Raw genomic sequence first — 19664 nt, forward strand, 5'->3', positions numbered from 1 at the left:
GCTACCCACTCCAGTTACAGAGTAGAATGCAGAGTTTAGTTGTTGCAGCTATTTAGAGAAGACACATGGAGATTCCTGTAGAACTAAATACTAAGATTTATTGGTGAAGTACACTTTGGATAGGAAAGACATAATCCTAATCTATAAGGCTACATAATGAAATGGTAGGGAGAGAGAGATGTTTCCATCTGCTCTCTAAGAGGAAAGGGAAGGGACTCTGACTCAGCACAGGAAATGCCTGAGTCATATCAGGGGTCATAGAGTAGAGATAGGTAGGGAGACCTTTACTCACTATCTCTACTCCCAGTGCCCTTAGTGGTCATTAGGATAGTTGGTACAAAAGGTCAATGCACTGGACCTCCATCTCCAACACTTTTGCCCGCGTATCACTCACTGGGGAACATGTAGGCCACTGACTTAAGATCTGATATATTATTTTGTAGATGTTTAAATAATTTAATTGTTTTACTAATTCTAGAGTTTAAAATATAGTTGTAGTTCAAATTGTGTAAGGAAAATAGAATGTCAGATTTAGAGGAAACTAAAATAAAGAATTTCACTTCTTTCTCAGTGCTCTGAAGGAAGTATTTTTGAACCTGTTTTTGCATGGTTCCAGCCATTACGATCGTCAGCTAAGAAATGACATTTTAGTAATATCCACACTCATAGCTCAAAACCCAGGAGCACCAATGATTGTATGTATGCATGTGTTTGAGTTTTGTAAGTCCATTTGTTGCTGTTGTTGTTGTTTTTAATTAAAGAATTGTTATCTTATATTGCATGTGTTCAGTTAGTTTCCCTTCCTTGATTTTTGTGTGTTTGATGTCTTGCAAAATATTTCTTTCTTCTCAAACCTCTGTATTACAGAGCCAGTTGTTGGTAACAATGTTTTTCATCATGACTACTACTGGCAAGGGGATAAGGGTGTTTAGGTCTGCCTCACTTGCCATTACTGAAAACCCATACGGATTTAATATTATTCTGATTCAGATAGTCTTAGAGCAGTATGCATGTGACTATGCCAGCCACACTATTCCCATGTGGCTAGGAGAGGGCTGGAACTACACCATTCCCTCCATGACCCAATAGCCAGGAGAGGGCTGGATTGTGGTTGTGTTTCAGCATCGGCATGACAGCACCATTTGCACCATGCTAGTGCTCATGCTCTTAATTCTGCGCATGTGAGCTGAAATCGCACTACAGTGGCTCATACTGTCCAGATGTTAGTTTGTGCTGATCAGTAATATAAAAGGGAAATGCATATGTCGATCTACAAGCAGTTTGGATCACATGCATTCTCTTATGAACATCTTGTTAAATTTATGCCATAAGCCACTGGGCCAGTTAACATGATCAAAAAACAGTGGTTAGTTTGCATCGTGCATATAGCCCAAATTCTGCAGAGACTGTGGATTCCTTCCTGCCCTTACCTCCTCTGCCTCAGTGTGATGCCTTGACATTTACATCCTGGTTTCTTTAAACCATGGCTGCACAGCTCATGCAAAACCAGGAACTGTGGCTTAACTCTGGCTCACAAATCAGTATGGACTGGTTTGAACAATACCCCAGCTGACCCTCTCAATCACATGCGGAAGGAGTGTGGACATGCTCATCTTCTCCTCTCATCTGGCATTGCCAAGTTATGTGCGTGTGACAGTTCAAATGAACCATACTCCTTCATGTGATTATGCAGCAGTGGGATGTTGGGCTGGGTTGAGGGGGACACAGGCATCCCTACACCAAATGTTTAGTACTGGCAAATGGATGTCATTTCCAAACCAGCCCAATGTAAAACCAGAGTTTCAGATTCTGGTTCTGAGTTAAAGAACATAGCTCAGCTTTGCATGAGACTGATAGAGTCCATCAAGCTGAAATTGTGTCTCAATATGAGGAATAAGTCCACTCCTCACCTCAGTAGATTTTGAGCCATTGGAGTTAACCATTCCCGACTCTCTTTCCATCACTGGGGCAGAAGAGAAAATTCATAGTAAGGTCAGTTAGATTATATGTACAAAGTTATATTAAGACTTGGATCAGATTCCCTACTAATTGTTGCATTTTCCAGAAATGTTCAAAGTGATCTACCATTTATTATTATTCATTTTTTGCTCCATCTTTAATATGAGTTAAACAAGATGTAGAGTAAAATAATATTTACAGTTAAATGATCCACTATGATTGAACTGTACATCTATATATTTTTAGGAAACTGGATTTGCCAAGCAGCTAATACTTTTTGCCACTTTTTTTGAAGGTAAGTTATCCAGCTTTTTAGTGACTGGTATTGCAGGCTTATATATATTTGGGATTGTTTATAAAAATGACTTTCACTTCCTTCACAGTGAAAAGTCATAATCCTTTGGTAAAAGGCTTCAAGCTTACTTACTGCTATGAAGATTTTGAATTGAAAAAGTTGCTGTTTAACATGCTTACTGTACTCTCAAAAGATGTATCTACTGTGCAGGTAGGATTGGGATCATTTAATCATTTTCAGTTATTCATGTTTACATCGTTCTGTATATGTATGTTCCTAAATAAGTTACTGTATTATTCTTCGCCAGTATGTAGGCTGAAACTAATGCTGCTTGCTCACTAGAATATAATTGTGATTAAGAGATGCTACTAAGGATAAGCTATACTTGGAAGATTGCTATTTCTGCACAAGCAGTTCTGCTGCATTATAAATCAGAGGTCTCAGTTTAATAGTGTTTCAAAAATTTTTAATTTGTGTTTTAAATAACATCATGAGCAGAAACATATCACAGAGGCTCAAACACAAGTTTCAAAAACGATTTGTGCTCTTGCACAAGAGTGCAAAAGCACCCATACATTCAGAGTGCATGCGCTAGTGTGGGGGTTAGCACTGCATGGCAGTATATGTTAGGAGACCCTGTGGAGCATTGTTCTGAAGGTTGGTCACTGATTTAAATTGTATAATACAGTCTACACTTGCTTAAACCATCCCTAATATTGGCTGTTTGCACTGGGCAGTTTTAATATTATATACATGAATTTCATTTTGGCATGTCAACCTGAGCTTTATAATCTCCTCCTTCTGAAGTATATTCTCTAACCTTATAAAAAGCAAATAATTATTCAAGGTGAAAAAATAGTAGTGTGCTAGATCAGTAGAGATATATTGACCACATTTGCACGTAACATGGAACCAGAGTTGAAGGGGCCAGAGGTTGCAGGACCATTAATGTCTGAATACAGGACAGCTCCTCAGAACTCTGGTTCCATGCAGAGAGTGACCCGAGGTTTCACTTACCAAACTCCAGTTTGTACCCTCCGATTGTAGTGAGTTTCACCACCCTAACCCGATGCAGCTGATGTTGTAGCCTGTGTTACTGCAGCCTGTGTTAGATCCAAATTCTGAAGTGTAGGCTGTGTTCCCTCCCTCTCTCTGACTGTCATTGGGTGTGCGGGCTGCCCTTCATGAAAGAAGGAAGCCCGCACTACCAGTTCCCCCTCCTCTCTGCAGTCTCGCTGACTGTAGGCTCCCTGCTCTCCATTACGTCCAAATTCAGACAGGCGAGCGGGGTGGGGAGTGGATCCTATGGACCCGCAGTTCTGTGTTATGAGCTAATGCAACCTTTGTTTACTATAGATACATTACTTTCTCCAGGAAAGTTATTAAGTGTTGCTGTTCTGTTTGTGTCTTTCCTGATCATAAGCCCATGGGGGACAAAGAGGTACGTCAGGGTTATAGACTCTGCCATTATCAGGTCAGCTAGAGACACAGGATCTCAGACAACATCAGGTTTACAATTTGCTCCCAAAAGTCTGTGTGTGACGTCAAACGCAGGGAGCGTTTAGTCATGCCCCCTGCATCTGATGTCAGACAGGGCGGGGCCATGCAGCCCCGTTTGGGGGCTAAATCACACACCCCCGTGCCTGATGTCAGATGTGTGTGTGTGGGGGGGGGGTGTCATGGCCTCGAGGCACTGCCCCTGAGGGGCAGCGGCCTGGATTCGCCCAATGGTTGCTCAGCCCCTGTTTGCATTCTGCTGCTGAACATCCTAAACTGGTTGGCTCATTCCCCTGGTGACATAGTCCTGGCTGCTAATCAAGGTCGGGGTCATGGCAAGCTTATCCCAGAGCTTCATTTCTTCAATAACCAGAAGCATGTGTCTCACCCCAGAAGTCTGAAATAAGTTGAGCCTATTCTAGTGGAGATAACTAACAGTTTGATAATCTAATACGCTTGCAATTAAAAATGTAATATTTGTCTCCTAGTATGACTACTCTATAAGATTGCTTGCTTGCATTTAGTCATCAATGATGAAAGACATCAGATGGCAAACAAATGACATCATCAGATGTCATTGTGATGGCAAATACTCTATAAGAGCACATTCTTGCTATTCAGTTGCTATGACATAATAGTAGGCCTGTCATTTGTTTCATCAGGCAATTTAAATTTGTTTCCCAAATTTGGGAAACAAATTTGTGTACATTTGTTTCCCAAGGACAAATTTCAGAGGAATTCAGGGAACAATTTTTTTCACCTCAACTGTCATCCGATAGTGTGGGTGTCAAAGACAAACTCTGTATACATCAGCAAGGAAAATATGAAGAGCATTTTCTTTCACTTGCATACATTAAAATATATACGTGATATTTTTATTTTGTTTCCTTTCTGTCTTTAGCTGCTGCATGAGGGTAAAGTTATGCTGGCTTTGTTTCATTATGTAAAACCAAATGAAAAGCCAGGAGTGCTTGACTGGTCTGCAGCCCAATATGAAGAATTACAGCTTCATGCAATTGCTACCTTAGCTATAGTGGCTCCCTTGTTGGTAGAAGACTACATGATGTGCCAAGGAAATACTCGCCTTCTCATGTTTCTAGAATGGTGTGCAGGCAATGGTGAGTGGACATGATAGGCAAGATGCCTCTAAATACCAGTTGCAGGGGAGCAACAGCAGGAGAGAGAGGGCATGCCCTCACCTCTTGCCTGTGGGCTTCTCAGAGGCATCTGGTGGGCCACTATGTGAAACAGAATGCTGGACTCTCTAGGCCTTGGGCCTGATCCAGCAGGGCTGTTCTTATGTTCTTATGGCAACTTGTAATTATACATAATGGTTGTGAATACACTGCTGATTTTGACTTACATCCTCTAAAGCTGAGAACTGTGGGTTACGCAATTACGAAAATATTGCTGGGGTTTCTTTTCTGCTTAATCATGCTCCTGATGAAGAAAGTGGCTGAATGAATGAATTTTCTCCACAGTGAGATGATTTCCACCTCTCAGTAATTGAAATCTTGTTGAGTGTGGACAACTTCAAGTGGGCTCCATTAGTGGCTACTCTTTTGAGAAGCCATGAGTTTGAGGCTTGTTAAAAGATGAGAGCCATGGAGTCCAACGCCATTAGACTGCCTGTTGATAACATAACTGCATGTGCTTTCCACCTATGGTGATTTCAAAAGAACTAATTTTATGATAGGAAACTGTATTATCTCAATCCATTATGACAGGTTCTGGAGACTGGAGTTCTGCTAATTTCTATAGATCATTCATAATCTGTTGATTTCCCATCCATAAGAGCTAGCTTGTTCAACTATTTATTATTTATATATTGCTATCATTTTACATGGCATGGTGCTTTACAGAGTTTCTATAAAATGCATTCGTATTAGCTACTCAGTGGTTATAGACTGCCATCTCCTGAGTGTTTTCAATGCCTCCATATATTTTGAATGCAGTGCAAGACCGTTCTGTTTGATCTAGATTTTGATGGTTGGAATTAAATGAAAATATTTTAATTGACTATATTATATATTATACCTTTATTTTGTTTTTAATGATTAGTCACACCTTGGCTAAATGCCAAGACAGGCCGCATTGGGGCGGCCCAGTTCATGCGTGGTCAGGTGAGGAGTAGAAGCCAAAGGCAGGAGGCATGGCCAAGCACAGGCCAGGGTCAAGAACCAGATCAGGTAGATGAAGCAGAAGTCCAGAGACAGAAGATGTGGCCACAGCCATGCTGTCAGCTACTAAATAAGAAACAATGCAAGGGGAGGTGAAATCAAATGTGTCTTTGATCAAACATGTTGCTTGTACTCAGTGGCTGTCTTGGAGGTAGGGGTTTTAAGCATCTGATGCATTCTTGCTCTGTTATGGTTCAGCCGACCAGATTCAAGGGCATCCTCACCCCCACAGTGTCTAATCTGCCTAGATGACTGAAGGACTATGGCTCAGGAGGTAAGGTGCTGAGTATACATAGGGCGTGGATCCATAGAGCAATAACAGAGCACATGCTTTACATTCATGAGGTCTCAGGTTCAATCCTTGCAATCCCCAGGTAGGTCTGGGAAAGACTACTGTCTAAAACTCTTGAGAACCACTGCCGGTCAAGATAGATAGAACAATGGTCTGGTTTGGCTTTCTAGGCTCACATGACTGTCTGTGAAGTCCCAGCTTCAGATACACACAACTCTGTATGATGCACCATGCCCTGCTGGTGGGTGTTGGTATATTCAGTAATGGAGAGACAGTCCTGGACAAAATCTTGAGAATTGCTAGAGCATAGAACCCTAATTTAATGGATGCTGAAACATTCCACAGCCTTGACCTTACCAGCTGTTTGAAATAAACTTTAGTTTTGTTCATAAAAGTCCGATTCCTTACATGGGGGAAGCCTGCTGCTCCAGGAACCCAGGATAAATTCTTTACTACAAACTTTAACTTGGAAGTATAGGATACAATGTGGGTATAGGGAAATACTCAGGAAATAGTCTGGACATATATACGGCTCAAGTCCTTTATTACGTGAAGGGGGGGGGCAAAGTCTTGTAGCCTAAAAGACTAACACATTTATTTCAGCATAAGCTTCTGTGATTAGCATCCACAACATGAAGTATATGATGAAGAAGGTAGGTATGTATATGTGTATATATTTGGTGAAGTGAAGGGTAATCCATGAAAAGCATTAGCTGAAATAAATGTATTAGTCTCTAAGATGCCACAAGACTCTCTCTTGTTTCTCCCCATACATAATAAATGGTCTAAGTTATATGGGTCCAGACTGATATTTATGTAAAGTTAAAATCTAAGAGAGAAGTACAGTGACAATTCACAACAGCAGTAATAATGGATTAAGCCATTTCTCTAGCTGTGCTAAGTTAGTTGAAGCACTGAGTTACAAACAATAGTTTTCTATTGGATCCTGAATGGGTGGACCTAGAATCGTGAACAATGGGACCAAATGGCTGTGGAACGTGAGAGGTACAGTTCTTATGTAAGGCTAAATGCACATCATAATGGGTAATAAAACAGCTCTCCCTGCCTGAACTAAGTTATTTAGCATATGCTATTAGGAAATATGGGCATTGCCTCCTGTCACCTGTCACTGTGCAACCCATAAACCTGAAGCTCTTGAGTGCAGCATTCCTAGTCAGAGGCAGCTTGTTGCCAGTCAGCACCTGAAGTCAGCTGCAACATGCTGCTTGTCCCACCCCTAGGTGAGCCCAGCACTCATGTAGCCCCAGCCTCTCCTTGCTGGGCTGGTGCTGAGGCCGTCCCCTTTCCCCTCAGGTTCTTCCAGGCATGCTCTCTGTCCTAGAGAGACAGCACACACCACTGTTTGCTGTTGCAGAGTGTGTAGACAGCCTCTTTCACTGGCTCCTCCTCTCACTGCCACTACTGTGCTCTCCCTTCCAGCACCAAGCTTTTCAGCTTTTGGTGCTGGAGGGGAGAGACAGCAGAGCATATGAATACGACCAATATTTATATAGCACTTTTCAACAAAAGTTTCCAAAGTGGTTTTACGTAGATATAGAGGCTATTCACACGCTGAGATGAAATCGGGCTAGCCTCGGCTGCAAGCCCAGTGGCTCCTGAGCGGGTAACCCACTCAAGTAACCCGCCCCTTAAACCAGGTTTGCGGAGCAAGTGCTCCGCAAACCCAGGTTTTTTGCTCATGAGTTGCTGTGGCGCGGCTCTGCACGGTGGCTACTCATGAGTAGGCCCCCGGCTGGGAGGCTTAAAAGCAGCCTCCCAGCTCAGGGGTCTCTCCACTATGCCCTGCGCACTCACACAGGGCATACTAGAGCTTCCGGGGGCCACTTGGCCTCCGAACTCCCCAGCCCTGGCCAGCTCCATGATGGAGTCGGCAGTCGTGTGGGCTGCTGTTCCAGCCGCCCAGAGCAGACTGGCTGGTTGTCTGAAGGCTAAGCCCACTCTCCCCGCTCACCCTCCCCAGGCGTGTCTCTTTGATCGTGAGACCCGCCTCATAGTTAAATAAATAAAATGGCTCCCTGTCCCCAAAAGGCTCACAATCTAAAAAAGAAACACAAGATAGATACCAGCAACAGCCACTGGAGGGATGCTGTGCTGGGAATGGATAGGGCCAGTGGCTCTCGCCCTGCTCAGTAAAGAGAATCGCCACTCTTAAAAGGTGCCTCTTTGCTCAGTTAGCAAGTGTGAGCTGATGCTGCAGCAGCAACAGGAATAGGCCAACTCCTACCACCTCCGCAACACCAACACCCAGCTTGCTCTCTTCCCTCCAGCACCAAAAGCTGATAAAAACTCAGGGCTGGAAGGGAAGCACTGCAGCATTGTCAGCAAGAGACAGGGGCTGGTGAAAGTGGATGCTCACACCCTGGCTGATACAGCAAGCAGTGGCGGGCACCAGCTCCAGGACAGACCATGCATCTGCCAGTGGAGGGGGGAAAGGGATGCCATCAGTGCCAACCAGTGAACCAAACTTGGTGGGCGATGCTGGTAAGGAGGGGTCAGGGTCTGGTGGAAGAACACTGGGAAAAGAACAGGGGTGACAGTGGAGGTGGTGTGGGGATGGCAGCAGCAGGTGGGCGATGTCCACAGCAAAGGAGCAGGGCAAAGTGCCTCCCTGTGGCACACTTCCCTCCTGAGGCTGTTGCTTCACCTTACCCATAGCGGAGCTGCCCCTGCTCTTAGTATTGCTTGTATCTGCAAAGGAAGCAGCATGGCAATGTCTTTACTGCCATAAATAAGGTATCATCAGTGAATCTTCTTATGTAGCAACAGCAACCACTGCACTAGGCATTTTATTTATATTTTAGAAATGCATCTACATTATGTAACCAAGTGCAGTGTTAACAGTGCTTTAAGTTGTTTTTACACAAAAGGCCTTGCAGCAGCCCATCTATTGCAGGAGGTACACACACTGTATTGCAAAAAAAGGATATTTGGTTTTGGTTTGTTGCAGATCCCTTCTTTGGTCAAGGCAACAGTTTCCATGGTACAGGTGGTCGTGGCAACAAACTTGCACAGATGCGCTACAGCTTGAGAGTACTGAAACCTGTTGTCTCCCTTGGTGATGATGCTGTGAATCTTGATCTTTGTGATCAGGGAGCAATTCATCAACTGTTGGGTGAAGTATCGCTTAAATTCTCTCTGCTTACTTAGGGCAAGATTGCCTGGATTGCTGAACTCTGTTCTGCCCATTTAAGCTCTAACAACCAATGTTTAAATAATATTTTTTCACCCTATTTACAATTGTACACAATTGCACAGTACCCAGGCTCCACATATTGGCTCCAAAAGTGACAACAAAAGACCCATTAGCAGTGCCTATTCAGAGCACATTATGTCGGCCAGATATCTCTGAACCCATTTGCTGGTCAATGACCGAATAAACTTATATCTCTCTCTGAACTCATCTATGTACTTTTTGCTTTAAAAAAATGATTCAGCTGAAAAGAACTGTCTAGCCTCCTTCCCCCCCTTCAGTATTTGCTTCTCTGATTTGCTCTTTGAGTCTGTTGCAGAAAATATTCCTCAAATAGTCTGTTCTGGAACTCAGTAAACATACTGGGGTGATATTTAGTGAGGGAGAGATATGGGAAAAAATATAGACTGTGGCTATTATCCAAAGATCTTTGTGTTTAGAAGTGCCCCACCCACTCTAAATAGTTCCCCACCTCCATACACAGAATAGCAAACTCTTCGGTTCCAAAGCAGTTTGTAGTGCATTGTGTATAGTAGCTGGGCTGCTGTTTCTTTTGCTTTTAAATTAAATTAGCATTGATTGTGCATGAGCCCTTACTTTTTAATGCGCCCCCACCCCCAAATAGTTTTCCTCCATACACAGCATAGCAAACTGTTTGCATGATGCCTCTATCTTTTGCTCAGCAATATTTCACAGGGAAATACAGCTGAAGTAGCTCTGTGGATTTTAGCAGGCCACATGATACGGTCTTTATATCTAAAGGAGTAAATTTGATATTACCCGCTTCTGCATAATATTAGGTATCTTGAAGAGTACAACTAACAATTTCAAAGAAAAAGAAGATGCCATTGTAGTTGAAATTCAGACTGATACCTTTCTTACCCTGTCAACTCTTTGTGAAAATAATGTTCATAGAAAGGTTTGTATTTATTTATTTTATTTATCAAATTTGTACACCGTCCCAAACTTTAGTCTCTGGGCGGTTAACAATAGCATAAAACCAGATAAAAACATATACAAAAAACTTAAAAACAATTTAACAATTTAAACATAAACCAGAGATTAAACCCCCCAAATTTTAGGAAGTTGAGAAAGCTTGGGCAAAAAGATGGATTTTAAGGTGTTTTTTGAAAATTGCCAGAGATGGGGAGGATTGTGTCTCAGCAGGGAGCGCATTGAACAATTTTGTTCTTTCAGACTAGAGGTGTCTGTAGTTTAATGTCTGTAACATTATTAGGCATAAGTGAGATATGCTGTATGCTTGTAATTTCTTTCTGTAGGCCACATGCTCTTTCCTTCAATTTCCCTTTTTGTTTTCATCTTCTGATGTTATCTCAGGAGTGGAGAAGTATGGAAAACTAGCCACTTGTGAGACAACACCAGAAAATACAAAATTCCAGCTAGCAGCGAGGAAATTGCTCCATGTTTCTCCCTGGCAAGTAGCTACTCCTGTGATCTGGGGCTCTCTCCCTCCTGGTAGGGCAGGGCAAGTGAGTGAGTGTGGCAGCACTTCGGCCATCCATGCTGCATCCCAGGCTGTTGCAGAGAGTCTCTTGATCCCAGGAATGGCTTTTCAGATGGCTCTGGGAGGCTGCTGAGAGGTGGGTGGGAAGGAAGTAATGGTTTGTGCTAACTCTGCCTTGTGCTAGCTTCACTCTGGAAGCCTATATCTGTAACTCTTCCAGAATAATGTGGGTTTGACTGATATATCACACAGGAAATCTTTGGATGGGAAGGAGTGGATACACTTATTCCATTTATGAAGATGGATGTAAAGAAATTCTATAGTGGACTGGGCCATAACCGTCTCCTTTTTAGTGCTCTGGACTGTTTATGGTAAATACAGCTATTTTGAAAAGTTTAATTAGTGGAAAACAGGCAAGTCTTAAACCCTATTTGGGCCTATTGCTGCCTTCTGTGAAAGAAGAATTTGAACAGGGCAAGGGTTTCTTTTTCCATTCCTAAGCAATACTTTTAAAGAGTATCATTGTCTAAATTATTATATGTTGAGTTTATGGGTTTGAAATGCTAATGAATTGATAATTGACTGCTTTACATTCTTCATTTGATGGAAGTATCTGTAGATTTTTAATTCTTTGTATTTGTTATACTCTGGTTATTCAGTCCTACACTTATTTTCACGTGTTCAGCCATCATTTGCCAAGTAAGGCTGAACACTTGACTGACTGAGGACCTGCACATATGTTGGACTTGTTTATTGAGTTCTCATTGTGAGGCAACTACAAACATTTACAGGAACAAGAACAATTATAGGCATCAATCTGAAATCTCTGAGTGTAGCTGTGCCCTCACCACTGCAGAGAAGTTTGAGAATTGCAGCATAATCATACTGTTTGACAAAATAATTAACTATTGTACTTCCATAGAAATATCTTTGATTTGTTTCATTTAGTAGGATGCTGTTCAATGCATTAAGCTTCAGGTAATCTATAGGTCTATCTGTAGGTCTGCAAAGCTAGCAATGCACTATAGTAAGCAACAAATTCATTTATCCTTCCCCTGGATTAGAGACAGTCCACAGATTAATACAAGTTCAAGATTCTTTACCAGATTTTGGGCCACTAAACTACAGCAACATATGCTGCTGTGGTATGGGACGCATAAGCATCTAGGGAGGTTCAGTGTAGGTGAAGCAGAAATGTTCCCACAATCTTTCCTATCCTGTGGGACTATTAGCCTCTGCAGTTTTTCAGTGCCTAGTTTCTGTAATTTTATAGAAGCCTTTCAATAAAATAGAAATGCAACCAGTTCTGCACAAGGTATGACTGGCACACATCTTCTTTCTTTTGCTGATGCAGACTTTGGTTCCTTCATTAGAGGGGGAAATGGCCCTCCAAATAAATGCTCCTCCAATCTGAAATGTATGTCATTGATATACAGCAAAATTATGAATGTGGCATGGTTTTGGTAGAGATATTCTGAGCCAAATGTTGCTAGCTCAAGCAGTACTTCAATAAATATTGGGGTACTAGTAATTAATCTGGGACCTTTTTCCCTTTAGCAAGTTGTTAGAAATAAAACATGTTTGCTGAGTGCAAGCTGAAAGAGATCCTTCAATCTGAAATTATTTTCATTTAAGGTGCTGTGTGATGGGCTGTACCATTTTAGAGGATTACTTTCTTGAAAGAGAGGGCCTCTTCACCCTCCTGGATTTGCTAGTGGTGGGTATTATAATCCAGAGTATCAACTCTACTGAAAATAGAATCTTGTTATTGATTCGTGCCAAGTTACCTGGTTTTAATTATATATCCATGGCTCTGTTGCTCCCTGTCAGAAATTTCATTACACCAAGTATGTACCTGAGATGCCTGAACAAGCACAATCCACAGGGCATTCACAAAAGCTATGAATACAATCACAGTGACATTAGTTTTCCCAAGTGCAGAATCAATGTTTTCCTCTGAAAATGTAATATCCCCAAACTGAAAGTAGTTCCTTGAGGGGAGGCATGCAGACTGTGCTAGAATGTAAACGTGTGTATTTTTATTCCACACAAAAATGGCCATGCAGAAAGGCCTGTACATGCACAGCAACTAGCCTCTGCTGCCTCATGAAGCTTCTTTAGTTGCCCCCCCCCGCCCAAAGACAGGAAGGTCGTTCACACGACCATTATATGAGGGGCCAAGGAGGAAGGCAGGGTCATTCCTACCTTCCCCCACACAACCACCTGTTTTTCCGAAGCTGTGCCACTTGCTGGCCCACATGATCACTTCTATGGTGAGTGACGCAGCGAACTGAAGGCTGAGGAAATGAACCCCAGTCTCCAGGAATCCCACAATACACTGCTTGAGCAGCACAGCGCATTGTGGAAACTCTAGAAGCCAAGTCACTCCTTCCCCCGATCTCATTTCAATGGCTGCTGGCAGCCTGAAAGGAGCTACCAGCAGTCCAGCTACCCACACAACTGAACAGTGGGGAAGGAGGGCACACATGCACCCTCCTACCTCACTTTTAGCCTGGGTAAAAAAGCCAAGCTACCCTGCTGAGGAGCACCAGAATTAGGACTGATCCCAGAGGTTCTCACGAGCAGCTCAATCTGGGTAGGACTGTGCTAGCTCAGGTAGAGAAGGTCATAAGAACAACCTCAAGTTGTACAATATCAGGGTATTTTCTTACTCTGTGTCAAAATAAATCCAGATTACATGTATAAACTGTAAAATTGTAAAACCGCTCCAAGAGCTTAAATGTAAATATGCAAATCAATTGAATAAAATGATTGCATTTTGTGTAAACAAATTACTTTATTTTAATTTCTATTATTTTATTGATTGTAAAAATTATAACCCACTTTACTCCTCCAAAGAGGTGCTCAAAGCATTAAACATTTTTTAAAAACCCCAATAAAGCAACCCCATTGGTGCAAGCAACAGAACACATCCCATCAATATAAAAGGCATTAAACAGGTATTTGTATACTTTATTTGAAGTATAGGTCAGTATAAAATAAAGTATACTTTGTTTTATATTTGATTTAGTATACTTTATTCTGAACCTTATTGTCGTAAACCTGTCAGGCTAATCTAGAGCTATATATCAGCAGATGGAGCGTGAAGCAGGCAAAGGGTCAAAAAGAGAATGTCAGAGCCAAGCAGTAAGCAATTTCCAAACCAAAGCCAGTCTGAGTCATTACAATATCCATTCGGTTGAACCAAGTCCAAGTTGAGTTCCACAAACAGAGTCCAAACAGTCCAGAGTCAAAGCACAGTCAAAACAAGCAGGAACACAGCTGGGTAGCTCACCAAAGCATGACATTGCTACCACCAATGCAGCTGAGGCAAAGCAGTATTAAATAGGCTGAAGCCATGTGCTTTCAATCATGGGTCCCTGACTCAGCAGCTCTTCTTGTTAGTTGAGCCATTCTGCACATGCGTCTCCTTATCTCCTCCTGTCTCTTCAACTGACGCCTCTCTACACCTGAGGTTGGCTGTGCCTCCTCCACAGGAGTTGTCATACTAGGCTCTGTTTCTTTTTCAACGTCCCATGAGTCGGTCCCGCTTGCCTCTGCAACTTCCTGCCTTTGAGATTGCTGCACACCCTCCTCTGCTGTCACATTGCCTGTCTCATCCTCATCCTCGGAGTCTGATAGCATGCCCATTACACATGTATGAGGTTTTGGAAAACTCAGGACTTCTTTAAAAAGGAGTACATGTGCCTGTACGAATTAGCGAATAGCAGATTTAAGCCCAGCCTTTGTCTTAAAGCAAGTCCACGTGGGGAAAAGAAAATCGCTGCATTGTTCCCGCCATGTTTGCTCAACAAAGGCTGTTCCTTTGAAACTTAACTGTTCCTTGGTAGTTATATTGCTGCCACCATGCACACTTTTTAACAGAGTTGATCCAACCCCACCCCCCACCCGTGTGGATGAAATTCCAGGAAAACCCGCCTTCTTTACCAATGGAAAAATACATAAAACCTTCCACGTGCAGCCTACACATGAAGAGAAAACTTTGAAGTGTGATTTGCTGAGCAATCCAACCTGAGATGCATTTGCACCAGGGTAAAATCCCTTTTCCTGAGTTAAAAATCCACTCAGAGGCAAGTGAAATACAAAGAACAAAAAACAAAAATGAGAAAAACTTTATTTCAAAATACAGACTACTTCAGTCTGAGGCTTTCTCAGTTTCTAGTTACAGATAAAAAGAAATACTCAGTACTTTACAAGATTACTTCCAAAAAGCACTCCAGCTGGTATTTGGAGTGGCACACTTTAAAAAACATGGTTACTCAGTTGCAAGGATGATTCAAAAAGCACCCCCAGTTGCAAGAAACCTTTAAAAGCACCTTTACAGAGCACAGAGACTTTTATAGCACCCTGGTTGGATATAAAGGGCTGAGGCTCAGTTTCTCTTGGTTTGTTATATTACAGATAAAAACACAATAAACCAGTTGTAAGGATTTGCAAAGCGTGAAAAGAAAGAAATCTGACACAGGCTAACAAACAGCTCCCTTGCTAAACCCTTCAGAAGCCCAGGCTTCCTTCCCCCTTGAAACTCACCCCAAACTCCAGGAGAGAATTCAAGCTTCCTGTAATCCTGTCTCTCAAGGATCTGCAGATGTCCTTCCATGAGAGAATTCTTCAGGCTAGATTTTGACCATGAGGCAGCCAAAGCTCCATGGCTGTCCCTCACTAAGCCTTCTGCCCGTCTTCTCTTCTCCTCCTCCTAGCTCCTTCTGAGAACCAAGACCACCTTCACTTCCTGCCACCTGGCCCTCTAGGTCTCGACCACCATGTGCTGAGTGGCTGATCCCCAGAGGTCACTGCCTGTCAGTCAGGACAGGGTTCACTTCTGGTTCACCCTTTAGGGGAGGGGAGGGCTGATCACCACAGTGCCAAAAGGAGGAGAAATAGCCACAAATGAAGGGTACCATCACTGAATGTGTATAAAGTGTGTACAATATGCTAGGTGCTGTACTTAGATTTTTTAAAAAAGGCCTATATTGCAGGATCATACAGGGGGATATGGAAATAAACATCTATGGGAACACCTATGAACAAAATGCAGTGTTTGAACAAATTGTTTCTTGAGACTACTTGCACGTTTCAAAACTTGTCTCTACAATGATGTCTTTTATTTAAAGGCGACACCAAGATTCTCAGATATTTAAATTCTGTACCTGATAAAATTCCATGCAAAATGCCATTTTGTGATATTGAACTATGTAAAACCATACACCTTTGTTTTATTATTTAGATGTTTTTCAGACTTATTTTATTTAGACATATTTCAGTTCATTTCAATACACTGTATCTGTAGAAATTTAGTCATAACGAAGCACCATTGAAACCAATGAGAGAGTTAGTTATGACTAACTTGTCCCATTAATTTTAATGAGACTTGGTGTTGACTAACTTTCTTTGGATGCCTTTGTTACAAATCTGAAGCCTTCAAACTCGGTCCATAAAACATTTGTATCATTAATTCATTGCAATATAGCAAATTTGAATCCCTGTGTACACAGGGATCCCCTGCTAACTTGGCAGAGTCCCCTGCTAACTTGAATCCCCTGCTAACTTGGCAGAGGCACCTTTTACCATGGTGATTCTCTTTATTTAGAAGGGGGAGAGTAACTGGCCCTATCCACCCCCAACAGCACAGTACTTCCAGTGACTGTTGTTGGTGTCTGTCTTATGTTTCTTTTAGATTGTGAGCCCTTTGGGGACAGGGTTCCATCTTATTTGTTTGTTATTTCTCTATGTAAACCGCCCTGAGCCATTTTTGGAAGGGCGGTATAGAAATTGAATTATTATTATTATTATTATTATTATTATTATTATTATTACACATCAGGCGAATAGATCAGGGTGCTAGCTTTCCAGTTTTTGTCAGTTATAATAATTATGAAGATATGATTCCTTGGGGAATTGTAATTGTTGCAATTATTTCCTTGTTTTTCTTCTGCAAAGTTAAATGAAACGAATGTATGCAATCTAATTCTTGGAATATTAGTCGAGTTTTGTGACAACCCTAAAACTGTTTCTCATATCAATGTCTGGCGAGGGAAAAAAGATCAAACTGCAGCTCATCTATTAATAAATTTGTGGAGGAAAGAAGAGAAGGAGATGGGAGTGAAACATGATAAACTTGGAAGAATTGCTGGTAAGTATTCAGTTATAGAATATTTTATATCTTTTGTTGTTAGAAATTCCTTTATAGTTATAGAAATATTTCCTTTATAGAAATATTTATTTAATATTAATTTATTATTATTATTATTATTAATTTAAAAATTTATACCGCCCTTCCAAAAGGCTCAGGGCAGTTTACATTAAAACACCATTAAAATCAATTAACAATTAAAACAGAAATTATAAAATGCATAAATTAATAATTAACAATTAAAACATCATAAAACACCAATTAAATAGCCAAAGCAATTTAAAAACAAGTTTTTAAAAGCTGAGAAAGCTTGGTTGAAGAGATGTGTTTTCAGAAGTTTCTTTAAAATTGCCAGAGATGGGGAGGCTCCTGTCTTAGTAGGGAGCGCATTCCACAATCTTGAGGCAGCAGCTGAGAAAGCCCATCTCTGTGTAGCCACTGAACAAGTTGGCGGCAATTCCAAGGGTAATAGAATCAGGCACATTATCACTTTTTCAATGAATGTAGCCGTAAGCAAATGCCCAAATGTGTACTACTGTATATATAGCCACTGGCAAGAGAACATCTACTATAAGTCCATATTTTTATCAAAACTCTTAAATAGCCTAATTCTGTTACCCTTGGAATTTTCCAAATACAGGTACGTTGATAACAAAAACGTAAGAAAAGTAAATCTAGCAATAGGCTTAGCTGCTTTGATGAGTTTGTAACGTTGTGAATACCAGAGAGCTTTCTTCTGGTAGGATCAGGGCTATATCTCATCTTTTAAAGCTAGGAATGCTTTTTAAAAATGAGATATACCTATATATGAAGATGCTTGCTGAATGTGGAAATTCACAGGTTTTATTTATTATTATTATTATTATTACTAGTGTTTGTATGCCCGTTGGATAACGGGCGCTAGTGGAGCTGTGCGCTCCGGACCCCCGCCGCCATTCCCCCGCCCACCACCCACGGCTCCAGCCGGGCCCGCCACCCACCAGCTCCGGCCGGGCCCGCCACCCACCGCCGCCCGCGGCTCCGGCCGGGCCCGCCACCCACCGCCGCCCACAGCTCCCGCTGGGCTCACCGTTGCCCGGGCCCACCGCCGCATTGAGTTGTCTCCGCTGCCTCGTCCGGCGGCCATGTTGGGCGGCCAGAAGCGGCCGCCCCAAAGAAGCCGGGTATGCGGCGGCGCGGCCAGGCCTCGGCCATGGCTCCGCAGCGCCTCGGCCAGTGTCCCCCGCCGCCGCTTACCCAGCTTCTTCGGGGCGGCCACTTCTGGCCGCCCAACATGGCCGCCGGGTGCCGGCGTTTGCGGCTGCCTTGCTCTGTTCTGGGCATGCGCTTTGCGCATGCCCAGAACAGGCGAGGCACAAACGCACGCTTGGTGTCCGTCCACAGATGGACACCAAGCATTTTATTAGAGAGGATTATTATTATTTTACATTTATATCCTGCTCTTCCTCCAAGGAGCCCAGAGCGGTGTACTACATGCTTGAGTTTCTCTTTCACAACAACCCTGTGAAGTAGGTTAGGCTGAGAGAGAAGTGACTGGCCCAGAGTCACCCAGCTAGTTTTATGGCTGAATGGGGATTTGAACTCGGGTCTCCCTGGTCCTAGTCCAGCACTCTAACCACTACACCACGCTGGCTCAGGTTTTTTATCTCATAGGAACATAGGAAGCTGCCATATACTGAGTCAGACTATCTAGCTCAGTATTGTCTTCACAGACTGACAGTGGCTTCTCCAAGGTTGCAGACAGGAATCTATCTCAGCCCTATCTTGGAGAAGCCAGGGAGGGAACTTGAAACCTTCTGCTCTTCCCAGAGTGGCTCCATCCCCTAAGGGGAATATCTTACAGTGCTCACACTTCTAGTCTCCCATTCATATGTAACCAGGGTGGACCCTGCTTAGCTAAGGGACAAGTCATGCTTGCTACCAATTTATATGTTACTTTTTAACATGTTCATATACAAGATTGGTTCATGGAAGCACATCAGCTTTTAAAAAAGTAATTCAGAACTGATGGGAGAAGTCTTTGCTTTGTTATTAGTTTTACCACTAGATGGTGTTTGTTCCATCAACTGCAGAAGTACATCTATTTTTATCTGTATTTCTTAATTAGGTCAACTTTGCCTGGTAAATCTGCCTCATACAATCCAGCTGTTACGCATTTTGCCCTAAACATGACCAGTTTCCTAGAAAATAAGATTTTGTACATACAAAGTTAAATAATGGAATAAAGTTATATTCAGTACTGAGTTTATCACAGTAGTAAGCATTCTTTCCTGTTCTCATTCTACCAGATTAAAATGGTTTTTCCAATTTTATTTCATATTTATTTATTTTATTCATTATTTTTATTTATTATTATTTATTTAATTTATATACCTCCTGATTCCAAAGGTTCTAGGCAGTTTACACAAAACATTTTACATTAGATTTGTATCTCAACATTCAGCTTCAGAAATAAATTAATATGACTTGCAATTTAAAATATAAACTACATTGCCATGATGTAATAAGCTGTTTGTGGGGGTGAGTGGGAGAGAGAACACCTTTGTGGCATTCAGACTATCAAAGCCTGGTGCTACGTGAAATGTGCCAGTGCTGCTGAGGCGTTCCCAAT

General features: G+C 42.1%; 1 protein-coding gene across 2 annotated transcripts in view; it reads left to right on the forward strand.

The window, feature by feature from the left end:
* Window positions 1-19664, forward strand: part of LOC128326157 (cilia- and flagella-associated protein 69-like) — a 58566-nt gene that overhangs the window by 26795 nt on the left and 12107 nt on the right. For both annotated transcript variants that reach the window (XM_053252448.1, XM_053252449.1), the window contains 9 exons: window positions 572-695; window positions 2206-2254; window positions 2343-2464; window positions 4653-4869; window positions 9192-9356; window positions 10235-10353; window positions 11152-11270; window positions 12535-12616; window positions 16861-17053. In XM_053252448.1, coding sequence (XP_053108423.1) covers window positions 572-695; window positions 2206-2254; window positions 2343-2464; window positions 4653-4869; window positions 9192-9356; window positions 10235-10353; window positions 11152-11270; window positions 12535-12616; window positions 16861-17053 — 1190 coding nt within the window. The remainder of the gene's footprint in view (window positions 1-571; window positions 696-2205; window positions 2255-2342; window positions 2465-4652; window positions 4870-9191; window positions 9357-10234; window positions 10354-11151; window positions 11271-12534; window positions 12617-16860; window positions 17054-19664) is intronic.

Source organism: Hemicordylus capensis, chromosome 5 (assembly GCF_027244095.1).
Source record: "Hemicordylus capensis ecotype Gifberg chromosome 5, rHemCap1.1.pri, whole genome shotgun sequence".
In the NCBI taxonomy this organism is placed as follows: domain Eukaryota; kingdom Metazoa; phylum Chordata; class Lepidosauria; order Squamata; family Cordylidae; genus Hemicordylus; species Hemicordylus capensis.